Source organism: Myodes glareolus, chromosome 13, assembly GCF_982192425.1.
Source record: "Myodes glareolus chromosome 13, mMyoGla1.1, whole genome shotgun sequence".
Classification (NCBI taxonomy): domain Eukaryota; kingdom Metazoa; phylum Chordata; class Mammalia; order Rodentia; family Cricetidae; genus Myodes; species Myodes glareolus.
Genome location: NC_142038.1, coordinates 72,108,155 through 72,125,407, shown reverse-complemented (window position 1 = coordinate 72,125,407; position 17,253 = coordinate 72,108,155). Strand labels below are relative to the sequence as shown.

At 35.9% G+C, this 17,253-nt stretch overlaps 1 protein-coding gene across 1 annotated transcript in view; it reads left to right on the top strand.

The window, feature by feature from the left end:
• The window catches only part of Taf4b (TATA-box binding protein associated factor 4b), a 107,264-nt gene that overhangs the window by 43,542 nt on the left and 46,469 nt on the right, over positions 1-17,253 (top strand). The window contains exons 10-13 of the mRNA XM_048447920.3: positions 3,968-4,137; positions 8,100-8,230; positions 12,334-12,459; positions 16,881-16,937. Of these exons, the coding sequence (XP_048303877.1) occupies positions 3,968-4,137; positions 8,100-8,230; positions 12,334-12,459; positions 16,881-16,937 (484 nt within the window). The remainder of the gene's footprint in view (positions 1-3,967; positions 4,138-8,099; positions 8,231-12,333; positions 12,460-16,880; positions 16,938-17,253) is intronic.

Below are 17,253 nucleotides of genomic sequence, written 5' to 3'. Positions count from 1 at the left end.
AGCTGTTACTTCTTTCGGAGGCTGTATGGAGGCTCTTGACTCCCCTGCTGTCGCCCTCTGGCTCTGCCATTGGGCGAAGCAGCTTTATTCATCAACCAATAAAAACAACACTTAGAAGACCATCCCACATCAAGTACTCTTTAGTTTTATAGCTTAGTACATTTTCATGTTTGGCTTATATCATGGAGGCATGCTTTATAAGAAATAAAACAGTTCTGATGATGAGGTGTCTCAGTTAAGTGCTTGCTGTGCAAGCTTGATGACCTGAATTTGATCACAGGAGCGTAAAGGCGGAAGGAAGAAATGACTCCACAGAGGTGTTCTTTGACCTCACGTGTCCTTCCCATATTTCTCCCAGTCTTTGTCTCTCCCCCACCCCAATTTTAGAAATTAGTCTTTAAAAATCTCAACATCAGCTAGGCGGTGGTTTAATCCCAGCACTCAGGAGGCAGAGGCAGGCAGATCTCTGTGAGTTTGAGATCAGCCTCGTCTACCAGAGCTAGTGCCAGGACAGGCTCCAAAGCTACAGAGAAACCCTGTCTCGAAAAACAAACAAACAAACAAACAAACAAACAAAAAGGTTAGTGAGCAATCAACAGTCTTTCTTGCTTTTCTTGACAGTGAGTGCTGCTGCCTGTGTTGCCTTTGCTTTCTTACTGTCTGCCCTCCCTTTCCTGAGAAACTTTTAAAAGGCCTGAGTACTCTTTATTGTGCCCCTTTTTTTTCTCAGTAGAGGTCCGTCTCCTCTTCCCCCCGCTCCTGTGCAGTGCTTACTGCTAGCTGCACCAGAAGGAATTATGGTTAGATTGGGACAAGGTGGGTAAAAAGTAATTATTGGGTAGTTAGTTTTTTTTTATTTGTCAGGAAGAACTTCTCTTTGAATTAAATTCTACTACTGGTTTTTGAACTTGTAGTATGTAGGCCTGGAAGTGATCTCTAAAGACTGTGTAGTTCTTACTAGTAGCTGTGCAGGAACTCTGACAGGAAAGCAGGATGCTATATATACATGGGTCTGCAAACAAATCTCATTTATAAGCATTCAGTCTTAATTGGTTCTCTGTAATAAACCTTTATTTTTAAAGATTCATTTATTTTTATTGTATGTATTTGAGTATTTTGCCTGCAATTAAGTAAGTGTAACACATGCTTACAGTGTTCACTGAGGTGTTGAAATCCCGGGAATTTGGGCCAGAAACCATTGTCAGCTGTCATGTAGGTGTTGGTAACTAAACATAGGTCTTTTTCCAGAGCAGCAAGTTCTCTTAACCACAGAACAATCTTTCCAGCTGCATAAACTTTTAATTTATTTATAATTTTTATTTTTTGAAATTATAACACATCATTTACCTCCTTTTCTTTTTCCAGCCCTTCCTAAACACCCACCCCACTCACCCTTACACTCTCTCAGAAAATGGACACCTTTTCTTTGTTATTATTCATGCATGCACACATTTGTAAATATATAAATACATTCTGTTCAGTCTGTTTGTTACCTGTATGGACTAGGATCTCAGTGTTTATTCCAACTGTCCCCAGTCCAATCATGAAAGCTATTCTATTTCCCCTTCCCAGGGAGGTCCATGCATTCTCCTTGAGCCTGCCTTGTTATTTATTAGCCTTTCTGGGTCTATGGATTGTGACATGATTATCCTTTACTTTATAGCTAATTATTGTTCACTTATAAGAGTTTGTCTTTCTGGGCCAGGGTTATCTCACTCAGGATGATTTTTTTTTCTAGTTCCATCCATTTGCCTGCACATTTAAGATGTGATTTTTCAGCAGCTAAATAAAACTCCATTGTGTAAATGTATCTTGGTTGTTTCCAGTTTCTGGCTATTATGAGTAAAGCTTCTGTAAATATAGTTAAGCAAATGTCTTTGTGGTAGGAGTGGGTGTCCTTTGGGTTTATGCCTAGAAGTGTTATATATAGTTAGTTCATGAGGTAGATTGATTGTATCTTACATCATTCAGAACGGTCTAAGATTAAAAACACAAGCTGACAGCTCGTGCTGGCTAGGATGTGGAGTAAGGGAAACACTCCTCCATTGCTGGTAGAAGCATAGCTACTTTAGAAATCAATATGATGGTTCCTTAGAAAATTGGGACTTAAGCTATAATGTTATATATTTATTGATACTGTGTTATGTTTCAATACATATATACATTGTATAATGTTCAAATCAGAGTAATGTATACAGTCTTAATCAATTGCCATTGCTTTTTGGTGAAAATATTCAAGATCCTTGTGTTTTATTTTGTTTTGTTTTGCAACATATAGTCATTTTTTTAAAAAGTCACTTTACTGTATAATAGAACATCAAAACTCATTACTCCCTCTTACTTTTAATTTAGTACCCAGGGATGCTAGGTCATTTTGAAGTATTTTACTTAGGCCTTTTAAAATGAATTTTTTAAAAAAACTTAGACTCTGTTCCTTGTTTTGGTAATTTTTTTGGCATACTATGCTTTGTGTTTAAATATTTAAATCTGGACATTCCATTTGGTGTATATCAGTTGCAAGTAGATCTTTAGAGCCACTGAGAACTTTATGATATTAATAGATGTACTCTATTTTCTTTATTATGAATGTTTCAGCAGTAATTTGAGATACTAATTTTTTTTCTTTTTTCTGCTAGTATAGACACATCTTTACATGTTGAGCTGTTAGTAGCCTGCATGATGATAAAGCCATTGTTCTTTCTTTAATTTTAAACTGTGTGTCTGGCACTGTTTTTTCATTTGGCTCACTTCTGTATGTTTGTGTGGGCATTTTTATTTTCTCCTCTTTAATGTCCTGCTTTTTTAAGGTGTATACCAAGGGTCTTCATTTCTTGAGTGTTTGATGATTATTATTCTTTACACAAATGCATCATCACTGGGAGATATGTAATTTAAATGTATTTGACATAGATGGATGATGTACCATTTGCTCATCTTTTTATGGAATACTTTCTAATATAATAATCACTTTTGTATATTTAGTATGTGAATCATGATTAGTAACTAGACTGTTATTACATGTGGTAGATAGAATCCTCAGAGGGAATTGTATTATATTTCTCTTAACTACATTTCCTCTCATTAGTAATATAGACAAATAACAATCCTATAAGATTAATTTTACTGGTGTAAAACAAGGAACCCAAACCTATTTCAAGTTTTTTTGTGTGTGTGTATGTATATGCATGTGTGCAATTTTATTTATACTTTGAATATACACCCTTTGTAGCCAATTGCTTGAGAGTGTGTTTTAATGCATTCATTTGGTATAGAGGAAGTATGCAAAAATGTGAATCATAAAAACAAAATTAATTTAGAAATTTGATTTCAGAATAGCTAGGCTTATAAATAGTTTCTTAAGGGACTTTATGTGATATGACTTTATGATCTAGTGTTTCTGCTGCCATTAAGTGGATAGTGGAATGCACAGGGGAAATCTTGAGGGGCTTTTAACAATCCTGGATGAAAGCAAAGAGTCCGTTTTCATTTCCTTGTCTTTCATTGTAGAGGATTTGTGGATGACTGGAGTAAATCCAAATCCCTCTTGGTGTGTCTCAACTACCAGAGAGGAAAAAATAAACTCTGGAACACACAGCAGGCTCTGGTTTCTCTTCCAGGAAGCTTGCTCTTCTAAAATCCTAAGGAGAGAGATAGTCTTCTTCAGTTCACTTCATTGAGTAGACTCAATAAAATAATATTATTTATAAGAAAGATGTGTTTTTGTTTTTTCCATACGAAGACTGACCTTGAACTGGCTGTGTAGTCAAGGATGACCTTTAACTGCTGTTTCTCCTGCTTCTACTTCCCAAGTACTGGGATTACAGTGGGAACTGCCATATTTGCCTAAGACTTATGTTTCTTTACACTCTGAAATCATGTATATACATGTACACGCGTAGGTGTGTGTGTACACACATACACAAACACACACACACACTATCCAAACTATAACTTTTTGTCCCTTTAGAGGTGAAGATGACATCAATGATGTGACTTGCATGGCAGAGGTCAACCTTGATGAAGAAAACGCTTGCATCTTAGCAACACATTCTAAATTGGTTGGCACACTCATTCAGTCATGCAAAGAAGAACCATTTCTTTTCACTGGAGCTCTACAAAAGAGAATTTTAGACATTGGTAAGTATAGAATCATGATTATTGACCTGATATGTATGTTTGTTGAAGAGAAATGTTATTTGAAGATGTGGCCAAACTCTTCTAGATAAGGCTCTAGAAATATTCTGAGATTTCCTGAGTATTAAAGAATGAAGCATTTTAGTTTAAAAATAATTACTTCAACTTTTTGTTTTTGGGATAGATAATAGAAGTTAATAATTTTTTCATTTTTTATTTTTGGTTAATAGAACTACATATTTTGCATGAATATTTTATATATGCTGTTTTTAAAATCTTATTTCTTGTTGGTCCTTAGTAGTGTGTGTATACAAATAAAAGTCTATTTTAAATGCTGTATTTATAAATTATAGGACTACATAATAAGAACCAATCCCCTTCCTTGTATCAATCCAAAAATTTAATTCCACTCTTACCATAGAAGAAAACTGAGCTAGGATAATAAGATTTTTCTCTAGGTACAGGGTTGTCTTTAGTTGGCTGCAGTGAATTTAAGAAAATGGAAGAGAATGTACTCTTATTTGGAGCCAAATTTCAATACCATGTGAAAGACTATAAGATATCATGTTTAATGTAATGAGAGACAGATTATAAATTTTGTGAATTATACCACATTTGGTCTGCTTCATAATAAATGAGTGTTTTAGCTGTGATATATTGAACACTTTTATTTTGTAATTTAGATAAGGCCATGTTATGTTTAGTGAGCAACTATAATTAATAATTGTTTTTCCTGGTTATCTGCAAAGAGGAACTTCTATAGAGAAAGTGCTGTCATCAGCTGACTACAATGCCTTGTTACCCAGAGCGTTGGCTCGTTTCTCTTGACATTCCACATATTTTATTTAGTTTGACTTAAATCTTTATTAAATGTTACATTTTAAATTAAATGTTATTTTTGATTATGTGTATATGGGTATGTTCTCTAGTGTGGGGGTGCCTACAGTGGTCAGAGGTGTAGAGTACTTCTGGAGCTTGAGTTACTGGTGATTGTGAACTTCACAATGTGGATGTTAGGAACTCTGAATCCTCTGCAAGTGCAGTATGTATTCCTAACTACTGAGCCGTCTTTTGATCCCTGGATAATCATTTTCTTAAGGTTTGAAGACATCTTAAGGTAGTAACCAGCAACTTTTTCCTACATGGGACCAGGCGATGTTTGCCACTTTGTGTTCTGTGATCTCTGTCACAGGCATTCAACTTTCTTGTTCCAGGTGGAAAGCAAATAGGAGCAATGTGTGAACAAATGAGCAGGACTGTATCTTACTGGGGTTCTGGCTTCCATTACAAAATACCATAGCCTTGAAGGTTTCAATGATACGTATTTATTGTCACTGTTCTGGAGTGGGGACGTCAGATCTGGATGCTCATCAGGATTCCTTGCCAGGGACTCCTTGGTGGTCTTTGGACAGCTCTCTTTATGTTGTACCCTCCTGTGGTCTCTTCTTACCTTATTCCTTTTGATTAATTATACCCAAAGGGATACGCGTTAGCTGTCATAACTAGGTCACAAACAGAATTTCTGCATGTGTTTTGGGGGAGAAACAAGCCTTTAATCGATTGATTGGATTCCTATAAAACTTTGTGCTGAGAAAGAAATGAGTTTTGACTTTTTGGCTGTAGTTTGCAGCCCTATTTGCAATAGGAGAATTGAAGAAACTATTTGTGTTTTCAGTTCTTAATGATGAAACAGAAACAATATAATACAAAATGTAAACTGTAAAAATTCTCAAATTATCTAAGCTTAAAGGAAACAGCCAAGGGGTGAATGTTCGTTTATTTTTGGAGATGTTTTCCATTTATAATAAAATTCTTTCCAACACAGTAGTTACCAACTGAGGACATTCCTAAAGATAGAAATTACACATTTTATGAAGGTTAGAGTAAATGTCAGTATTTTTCATTTTTCTCTAATTATCTTAATTAAATTGCAGACATTCAATAAAGTCAATAGTAAACACACAAGCACTTACTAATTCTCCTTAATCAATTATGTTGGCTTTTTTTAAAGTTTTAAAAGTGGGATTTAGTCTATAGTTTTTAACTTGTGCTTTAAGATTTGTTGCTTAATGAAGATATGTTTGAACATTTGCTGTTGCATATACTCAGGGATTATTTATTGACACTTGTTCATTTCTAATGCTTCAAAATATTATAGATTTTTAAAAATAAATACCAATTATTATATTTTATCTGTTTTGCTAAGAATCAAATCCAGAGCCTTCTATAGATTGTATAGATTTTTAAATAAATTGCTTCAGATTTATAAGTATATCGTTGTTTTCAAATTCCTCTTCCCCAAGAACTAATTTTACATGCTCGTTTTCTTTAATTTAATCTTGAAATAACTTGACTTCCCATGTCTGTCCTATGTTTCATTGTGATGTCTATTTATTTTTTAAGTTTTTATATGTGTGTGTGTGTCTGTGTATATGTGTGTGTGTGTGAATATCTGCATGTAAATGCTGTTGCACAGGGAGGCTGCTGGAGTTACAGGTTGTGAGTAACCATCAAGTATGTAAGGAATTGAATTCAGGTCTTGGAAGAGCAGTGTGCGGGCCATGCTCTTCTGGCAGAAGAGCAGTCTGCCAACCATGTTCAGTTACAATTTTAACCATTTGATTGTTTTGAAAGTTTACTGTTTCTTGTATACAAGGCCCAACTAATTATTTATGTTGAGTGTTTAAAGGTAGTTGGGAATTTGTAGTGGGTTTTTCTTTTCCCTTTGTTTCAGTTTGAATTGGAAATGAGCTAAATTTTGCCAAAGTAATGAATTAGATTTTGAAGGCGTAGTTTAAAATAAGTTGGATAATTTTAAATCTTCTTACTAGTTAGTTTACTCAGACTACGTTTTATATTAAAATTTATTTTGTAGTAATGCCAAAGTATATTTGAGTTTTAATTAAATTATGTTTTTGCTGTAGTTCAGCCTTTGATGAAAGTATGAGTATGTATTATATGAATTAGCATATAAAAATCAAACAATATTTTTAAATTACTGTGAAGATATATATAAATGTCTTTTAAAACATTAACAGAGGCCTGGGGAAATGGCTCAGTGTCTGAAACACTTGCCTTCAAGTGTAAAGATTGTATCCCTAGCATTACACACACACACAAAACACCATCACCACCACAACAGCAACAAAAAGAACACACAGGAGCCTTTAAAAATATATCTGCTTAGATTCCTTAACTGTCTGTCTCTTTAGGTTTGCATATCTATTGATTGCAGATCTTGTTGTCTGAGAAATTCTGTTTGGATACTGTTAGGACTGTCTGTAAGAGAGGAGCTGCTCTTGTTTGTCATTCAGATTATTTTCCTAATAATTCTTTCCTCATTACAACCTGGATAAAACAAGTTGTTCTTAAAAGGAACAAGTTATTGAAATTGATGGCGAAATAATGGGTTTTGAGCTTATTTCAACTTGTAACTTAATAGGTTGATTTTTGAAAACATGAGTAGTGCAAAATATAATTAGTAACAGACAAAAAGAAATTGGATACTTTTATAGACAAAAAATTAACAGATTTATAATTTAAGTACACTGAAATGAATGTCATGAATTGTTAACAGTGTCAAACACGGTAAAATGTGACTTTCCATTTTTTTAATTACTAAAGTTAACAGAATATAACACTAATTTCTGCAGTTACCATTATCCTCCCTGAACACTAAACTTGATTTGTGTTCTTATTAACTTTGTCCTATAAATGACCTTGCAGGGAGAATGATTCTAGAGGCTAAGGGAAACAATGTCTATATTTTCTGAGGCTCCAGGCTAGGTTTTATTAATGTAATGTCTAAGATCTTTGAAGTTGTGACTTTACCAGGAAAATCATAATCTCCAAACCTTTATTCATAATGGGTATGACTTCCAGGGGGAACTGAATACCTGCTGTGCTAATTATTTCAATTATAAGCCACTACTAAAACATGTAATGGATTTTCCCTGCCTCTACAGGTAAAAAGCATGACATTACGGAACTTAACTCTGATGCTGTGAACTTGATCTCCCATGCAACACAGGAGAGATTACGAGGCCTTCTAGAGAAACTGACTACAATTGCTCAGCATCGAATGACTGTTTACAAGGTAAAGGGAATCATCAAGGAAATGCAGATGCCGTCTCCTGAGCAATGCTAAAGGTGGTTTCATGGACAAAGGTCCACATCTTGATGTATTTTTAGAAGGGAGATTGAGGCTTATATTTCCTGTTAGTAGTTTCCTTAATTGACTTACGTGGATATGCTTATATATAGTAAACCAAATTAAATAGGATTTGAAGTAGTGTCCAAAGGAGGTTTTGTGTTGCATATTGGAATACGCACCTGTTTTGTCCGAGGCTCTTCCTCAGGACTGTGTTAGGGTAGAATATTGGTGGTCTGGACTCTGGCTCCTTAGTCACATGATGAGAATAGTGCTCATGCTCGTGCCACTCGTTACTGTTCTTGACTGCTGATAGGAATGACTTAATGCATGGATAGCCTGTCTGGTTTCTAGCGTTGTTACAAAATGACTCGCTGTTACCAAGATGAAAGTATTTAGTGTATTTGAATTGTAGTTTTTATTGCTTCGTGGCCTTTAGGGTAAGATCAGTTGTGAACTGTAGTTTCAGAGGCAGGGAAATAACTAAATGATTATGGATTTTAAGAAAAGATGGGATGAAAAGGAACAACCCTTTTATTAAAAAATGTTGAGAGCTAGATTTCCAACATGTTCGTAAATAGGTAACTTCATGAAATTTTATGTTTGCAGTAGGATCATTCATTGCCAGCCATACAGATGAAAAGAAATCTTCTGTTTCCCTAGTAAGCTAGCTGGAGAAACCATCTTATGTACATTCTGCTTCATGTAGAGCTTTGGAAGATGTATAGGTATTAAGGTCCTTAATTTCAAAATTTTTGTAAGAATTTATCAGACTGTCTTAAAAATATGGAATCAGCATCATAGAAAGCTGTGGAAAACAGTGTCAGTATCTCATTTTATGTGAGTCTGGGAATTGGTCTATTTTGTAGGCTGTCTATTATTTATGTCAGTTCAGTTGGTGGTAGTAATTGCACTTTTGTTTCTGATTCTTACTTGTGTCTTCCTTTTTTACTGTTATTCTAGTTAATGGCTTCTCTATTTTATTAATTATTAGATCTATGAGCAAAACAGAATATCATTAGAAATCATTTTATCATTACTTATTTTTTTTTTTAAGGCCAGTAGTATTTGGTTTTACCCTAGGTCTCTGGGCTGTCTAATCTCTGGTTCTTGGTCACCCAAGCAGTATTTGAATATGGGTTTCATCTCGTGGAGGGGTCCTTAAGTCAAATCGTAGAACATTCCAAATTTAAAAAGTTGTACATACTTTAAAAGAACCCATCACTCAGAAGTCTAACTTTTCTTTAAAAGTCCCAAAACTCTCAACTGTAGGCTTCTATAAATTAAAGAAAAATTATATACTTTTTTACTTTAAGAGGAAAGAACCAGAGTACAGTTACAATCAAAGCGAAGCCCTCCCTAGTCCATCACAATCAAAGCAAAGTCCATCAGTGTAAATAGCTCAGTATGTGACACTCATGGTCTTCTGGGCTCCAAAGACTTTCCTTTCACCAGCTCTGCCATTTACAGCATACCCAGTTTCTCTTGTAGTTTCAATCCAGCTTTTCCCCACAGCTGCTGCTGTCTTTTGTTGTCATTGCATGGTCCTGGCATCTCCCGTTGTCTGGGGTGTCCATGGGCAGCACCTTCATCGTTGGCCTGCTGGGCTCTCTTTGGGGACTCCAACCTTGCCACATGCTATCAATAGTCTCTCTCCATTATGCCTTCAATCCTGGGGTCTCCAGGGCAACTGAGACTCTACCTTTGAAGAGAATGGCTGGTGGCTTCTCCTGGCATCTTTTTGGGGACTCCAGCCCTTGTATACAAACCTTTTTACTCTCTATGACCTTTTCATGCCTGAATCTTACACATTGTCAAGTTTGGCTGTCAGCATGAGATACAGCCTTGGCCTACTCTGGACCACTACTCTGGGCTTTTAACCCCTAGGAAATTCTCCCAATAGATTTCATTTCAGTGTGCCATTCAAAGTGCCATTCAAAACTTTGTTGTATAATCTTCAGGTAGAATCTTTCTATTGTATCAATTACCTTGTTACTGGGATTTGGTATCCATAGAAAATGTGTAGTATTTACCCTATTTGAAAGACCTTAATCACTTAACTTAAAATCTTAACTTACTGTTATACCATTGGCTCTCAAGTTTCTTAATGCTGTGACCTTAATGCAGTTTCTTATTTTGTGGTGATTCCCAACATAAAATTATTTTCGTTGGTATTTCATAATTGTAATTTTTATACTGTTAGGAATCGTAATGTAACTATCTGCTATGCAACCTCTGTGAAAGAGTTGTTCAACACCTTTAAGGGGTCATGAGTACAGATTGAGAACCACTGTGCTATGTATTTACTGTTTCTACTGATTTATCCTGCACCCTTTTCCCTATGTTCATTCTTTAGCATAGCTGGTATTGCTGTCTGAATATTGTATAGAAAGATAAAATCATCTTTTAAGAAGAAATAAAAACCACCTAATTGCATTTGAACATACTTTTGGACATGAAGACTTTAGTTAGTTGGTTCACAGAGACAGGAAGGAACTTGAGAATATTGGGGTTACTTATTACTTAACAAAGGTGGTAGGGATTTAGTAGGTTAGGGGAAGATACCTATTTACTGTAGCTTGAAGAAAAAGGAGAAATTATGCTACAGGCAGTTGTATCTGAATTGGTAAAGGAAACAGAATGAGAATGTGATATGGTTAAATTTTAGATGCCAGTGCTTTTTAATTTAGTGTTTATTGTCCCTTTTAAATTAAATTTCTGTCTGTAAACTGTCTCCGGAGTTTCTGAACACAGAAATGGTTAAGATGAAGTATTTAAAAACCGCTGTTATTGTGCTTAACCTCTATACTTGGCCTATAATGTAGTCCACATTTTTTCTTGTAGTATTTAACTTTAAAGACCATTTGGGAATTCTTGTATTAAACTTTAAGTAAAATAAGTAGCACTAATACATCCTTCTTCCTTAAACCATGTAATACTCTTTTGATCTAGTTAAATGCCAACAATAAAAATTTAATTTAAAAAGAATCTTGGGCATATGAAATCTCTTAGTCTAAGCTAATTGAAGCAGCCATGAGCACGAGGGTAAAGTGGAGCGGAGATGGAAGTGGTGTGGTGCTGGGTTCCCAGACAGTAAGAGCCCTTACTGTTGAGCTCAGCGCTGAGTTGTTTTTGGCAGTAAGAGTCTCCTCAAGTGTTGACTGCTGAGAGTAGTAGATGGTAGGGTAAGTATTGATTGTTTAAACCTTTCTGCTTCGCCCACAACAACCACCTCTATAATACAATACAATATGGATATTTGTATTATGGAGGGCGCTAGGTGACTATAGGTGAAGAAAATAGAAAATACTTAGATTTGAAGGCACTGTTATTCTACTTTAGCATACCCAGATAAGTGAGACAGTTTTAATTTTGTCATTTTTATGGAATACTGAAGTTAAGAAAGTAGAGTTTTTTTGTTACAGTTTTCATTTGTAAATTATATGCTTGCCCACTACTTGGGAAGCTAAGGCAGGATGACTTCAAGTTCCAGGAGATCATGGCCTGTATAGTGACAGCCTGCTTATAAATAAATAAATAAATAAATGATAAATAAGCAAATTATATACAAGACCGTCATTTTGGGGTTGACGGGGTGGGGGGGAGATACAGGGTTTCTCAGTGTATCTCTGGCTGTCCTAGAAACCTCAACTGAAGTAATCTGCCTGCCTCTGCCTCCAATAGTGCTGAAATTAAATCATGTGCCACCACATGACTAAGGGAGATTGAAATATAGGTAATGTTATATTCTACCAGATTCTTTTTCGTGTTGATAGGATCTATTTGACTTAATTACTTTTCCTGTCTCTTGAGTAGTAGGCTTACTAAGGAAATCTTTCTGAAATGTAAATGTTAATCATCTCTCATTTTATGGGTGATTAAAGTTTCTGGCTTTTATTTGTTTGCTTGTTTAACAAAATTAAAAAAATACTCTTTTCTGAAAAATGTAGTTCTCTCTGTGTATCGGGTACTCTTTTATATTGTTTATCAAAATGTCTAAGGCAAACGTATTGCCCAGAATCATAAGACTGTTTTTTTTTTTCCCCCAGGGAAGTGAAAATTACATCTTGTCTACTGATACCAGATCACAACTCAAATTTCTTGAACAGCTAGATCAATTGGAGAAACAGAGGAAGGATCTAGAAGAAAGAGAGATGTTGCTAAGAGCAGCCAAGGTAAAGTACTCTGATTATAGGAATGTGGCCTGGCAGTGTGATCACAATTGGCTGCATCATTGACTGATAATCTTGCTGTTATTAAGCCTTTAGATTTCTCTTGAGGATATCCTTAAATGAAGTTACAGATAGGGTGTCTCATAGCCAAGGTGGTTGGGTGGTAGCTTTCCGTTAATTTATTTAATGAATTATAACCTTTTGTCTACTCCCCCCAGCTCATATTCTGGTGTACCCAATATCATTCCTATCCATCTGTCCCTAGTCCCATGTTAAACTTTTATACACATTTTAGATTCTTAAGCTACTATTTGGTATATACAAGTTGAAGTTAGCAAGAACAGTTTTTAAAAGACAGGAAGATTGTGATATTATTAGGAGTAATTTGGAGTATATGGAACAAAATATAAATTGGTAGAAAGGGGTTAGAGAGGGAAAGTGACAGGAGTGACAGGCAGAGCCATAGACCCTGTTCTTCCTTTTAAGTTGTTTTCTAGGACTAGTAGTTCAGTTCTACTACAGGTTTACATTTTGTATCTCTATAGTTCTTCATAGACAGAGTTGGAGCTTCACGAGAAATTGTAAAGGCTGAACTCCAGAGTCCTAATTTTTATTTTGAGGACCTTTTTATAAATTTTTCATGTTCCTGGCAATCTTGTCTACTTCCTGAAAGATTTTTTTTTTCTAGTTACGGACTATTATCTTCCCCTTTTCTTTTTTTCTTTTTTCTTTTTGAGACAGTCTCATTATGTAGACATGGGTGTCTTGGAACTTTTCCCCTATGCTTGGTTGGCCTTGAACTCATAGAGCCAGCATTCCTCTTCTTCCTGAATGCAGACATGCACCATTACACCCAGCCCAACAACTACTGTTTGTAACCCTTTGAGTCTCCTGTGATGAGACAGGATCTGTGTACTAATACTAGTTTAGCCCATACAGTCTTTGAACTCACTATACTATTGCCTTTTATGAAGTGCCGTGACTTACAAGGGTCAGTCATGATACTTGGCTCTAATTGCTTCTTTGATCTATTTTAAAACAATTTTATACTTACATTATAGTTTCATTTGCCCTTTTCTAAGATTCTGTCATTTTCTGGCATTGTTCATCTCAACTCATTCCCCCACCCTTTGTATGCACCTGATATACACAAACTTTAGTTTGTCAGTGTGTCCACCTTCCCTTTACCCTTAGTTGAGAGGTGTTTTTTTTTTTTAGTATATTTACAGTTATGTAACTCTACTAGACAATTCAGAGACTCATTGGAAAGCAGTCCTGAGACATAATGACTCATCACCCTGAAATATTCTAGTGTGTATTTACAAAAATCAGAACATTTTGCCTTTTTAGGATGCTAGCAGTGTAACACTTGTGCATAGCACAAACCCCTGTTCATATTTCATTAGCCATCTCACTTGTTTCTTTTCTTCGTGTTCCATTTTTTTCTTTTCAGAAATAAGTATTTCATTTAGTAGTTAACACTTTTCACATTTTTTCTGACAGTCTCAACTTGTCTTATATACTTCATTCCCTTAGCACTTACAAGATCTTACTTTCAACTTATTTTCTATGTTATGACCTTCACCTGCATTCAATTGGTATTAGGATTTTATGTAAGCCATGTATTCCTGACAGATGTACACAGAGGTGATGATACATTTTTCTGAGCCAATAACCTCAAACGGCAACCTGATAATCTGGGCATGTAGTTGTCTACCAGTTCTTTCCATTTTAAATTGACCATTTTCCCTCGAAAGTTTTTAGTTTTACATGGATTATTTTCACATTCATAAAATTATTTCAACATCTTTTCCTCATCTAATTTTTATGCATCAGCCTTAACAAGCTCCTGAATCAGCCACTTCTGTGGGGATTGCCTGATACTAATTATTTCCACTAGCTTACCTTCACATATTAACCCTCTGTTATATGAAAGACTTTCTTCTTCTTCCTTTTCATGAATAATGAACTTGTGGATTCATTCATTCATTCATTGGTTTGTATTCTCTGCCTGCCTCTCTACCTTCAAATAACTGCAGAATTTTTTTCTCCAGGAGTCAGAAAGTTTGATTTTGTTATTATCCTTAGCATGTTTAGCTTATGTCTTCAGTCAGTGTATATGTCAATGACATTCATATATCACCAGCTTGACTGACTTTTATCTACTATTTCCTTCATGCTGTTTTATTGGCCTTACCATTATGACCACTGACCTGTGTCTTCCTGAGACATCCCAATCTTCCACAAGGATGTGAGCATCATAGCATTGTCACTGCCCTGCTGTCTCAGCCCCAAAGTGACTCTTTTTCTGAGAAGGGCAGGGAGATGAGGTAGAGTGCTAAATATTGGGATGCCCTAGGTTTCAGTTCTGTGCCTTCTATATCTTTCTTTGTGTTCTCCTGAGATTGTGCTTCCAGCTTGGTCTACATTCTGAAACTTTTGGCATGTAAGTTGACTGATTGTTTCCTATCACTTTTCTGGCGAATAGGACTCTCAGATTGTTTATGTCCAATCAGACTTCTGATTTTTCTCTCCTTTAATATGACTTTTTCTAACTCAATCAGTAACAACCTAATTTACCATACGTTCATGGAAGAAAACCTAAATGCCATCTTTGCTTCTTCTCCATGCCCATGCCCAGTTTACTCACACTAGTCTACAGTGTCCATCCTCTCTTCAGTACAGTGTCACTACCCTAGTCCAAGACATTTTCCCCTTGGGTTTTTATATATTTCATCTGATCTCTCTTTCCTTCCACATCCATTCATAAGAATGGTTTTCATAATAAAAACACATGGTTTTCAAGGTGTGGTAGCTCATGTCTTTAATCCCAGCACTTGGGAGGCAGAGGCAGGTGGATCTCTTTGAGTTGAAGGCCATCCTTGTCCACACAGTGAGCTCCAGGACAGCCAGAACTAAAGGACAAACTGGGTCTCAAAATAAAACATAGCTTTTACTGATTTTTTTTTTGTTGTTGTTGTTGGTTGTACTTATCCAGACCTCTTACAGGACTTCAAGAAAGGCTTTACATTACCTAGTTCCTGACTTCTCTCTGACACTCCTTTCCTCATTCCATTCATCGTGCTCACGTGTCTGTTCCAAGATTGTGTCCAACTTAGGACATTTCACCTTCGATTTGGCATCTAAACCAGGCAGTTGATCCTTTCCTTTCACTGTGTACTTTTCATTAGATCTTCCCCTATAGAAAGTTAAAATTTCTCTCCGTTGCTTAGGCCAGAATCTAGATACTATTTTTTCCTTTTTAGTTTGTATCCTGTATCTGGTCTACCACAAATTTGATCTGTCATGGTCATCATTGCTGTACTGCTGTTCTAGACTGCATTCATTGTCTTCTCAGCCACCCTCTATTCATAGCAGTTGCTTGAGAAGAGTTTCTTAATTATGTGGGCACCTGTGCCTTCAGTCATAGATCTTTGTAGTAAACTCTCTGTATACCTGCTGGAGCCCCTTTCTAAGGGTTGCTCGAATGTATTCTCATTCTTGTGCTATGTAATAATAGTATTCCTATTACAATAGTCTTCCTTTAACAATCAGTAGCTGGTTGTTAAAGCTACCGTTAAACCCTTCTACCTCTTAAAATGGCTACAGGACAACACATTAGCCTCTTCATGTTTCCTATGTGCTTCAAACACGTGGTCATCCTGTCTTTACTCAGGCTTGCTGTCATTTTAAGGCTTTGTATTTACTATATCTTCTATTTGAATTCTCTTTCTTAATGCCTTAATGTGACTGGCTATTTCTTGTTATTCAGACTTTATTCAAATGTTATTTATCAGAGATAGCTGTCTAACCCACTACCGTACTAGAGAAGTACCTATCACATTTCTCATACTCATTTTTATTACATTTTGTTTTATTTATAGTATGTAGCATTAGTTCATTAAGTGCTATAGAGGATCTAAAGCTAATAAAAATATTAGAATGTGCTTAATACTTTTGCTTTCAGAAATTACTCTTTTTAAGATATTTGATTCAAGGCTAGTTGAGCTTTTGATTTTAATAGCTGTTGAAATAGCATATGGTTTGTCAAAATGGCTTCACCTAAAGATGAGCCAGTATTGTTTGTTTTCATTCATTTGAGCACACACTTCTTTTCCTTTTCTTCCGGTCAGGCCAGTTTTCATTTTACCGTGTTCCAGCAAGAACAATGTCATGCCTTGACTGGACCTGACTGACATTGTTAGCATCATTTTCAGTCTGTGTTTCCTCCAGGCTAGAACTGCAGCAGCCAGCCGGCCCAGATGAGGAGGAGGGGGGCCAGGGCTGGAGTGCAGCTAGACTGGATCGAGGCATTGCCCCTGGAGCTAGGGTTTTCAATCACAGGAGAAATCATCATTTATTAAATATTTAACAGTAAGACTAGTATTTAGATGATTTCTATTAATTTTTTTTTTCTTTGACAGAGCCGTTCCAATAAAGAAGATCCAGAACAGCTGAGATTAAAGCAGAAGGCCAAAGAGGTAGGACTTTCAAGTTACAGTTCTGGTCTTTGTGTTTGAGGGAAGGTTGGCAGCCTCTCTCTTGGCAATTAGGTCAGGGTTTATTTTACTGTTGCATACCATTTGCAAAAGCCTTGGGGAAGGACAGGAACTGCTGAAGGCAAGGGCAGTACTTCAAATGAGGTCAGTGAGCTATGTGCTCTCCTTTTAAAATTTATTTTCAAGGCTTAGGCCTGTCTGGAAATGACTCTTTGTAAACTCCAATCATATACTTGGAGGAATACAGCGTGGGATTAAAGGAAAGAAAGAAAGAAACTTTGAGATTTAGCATCTGGGA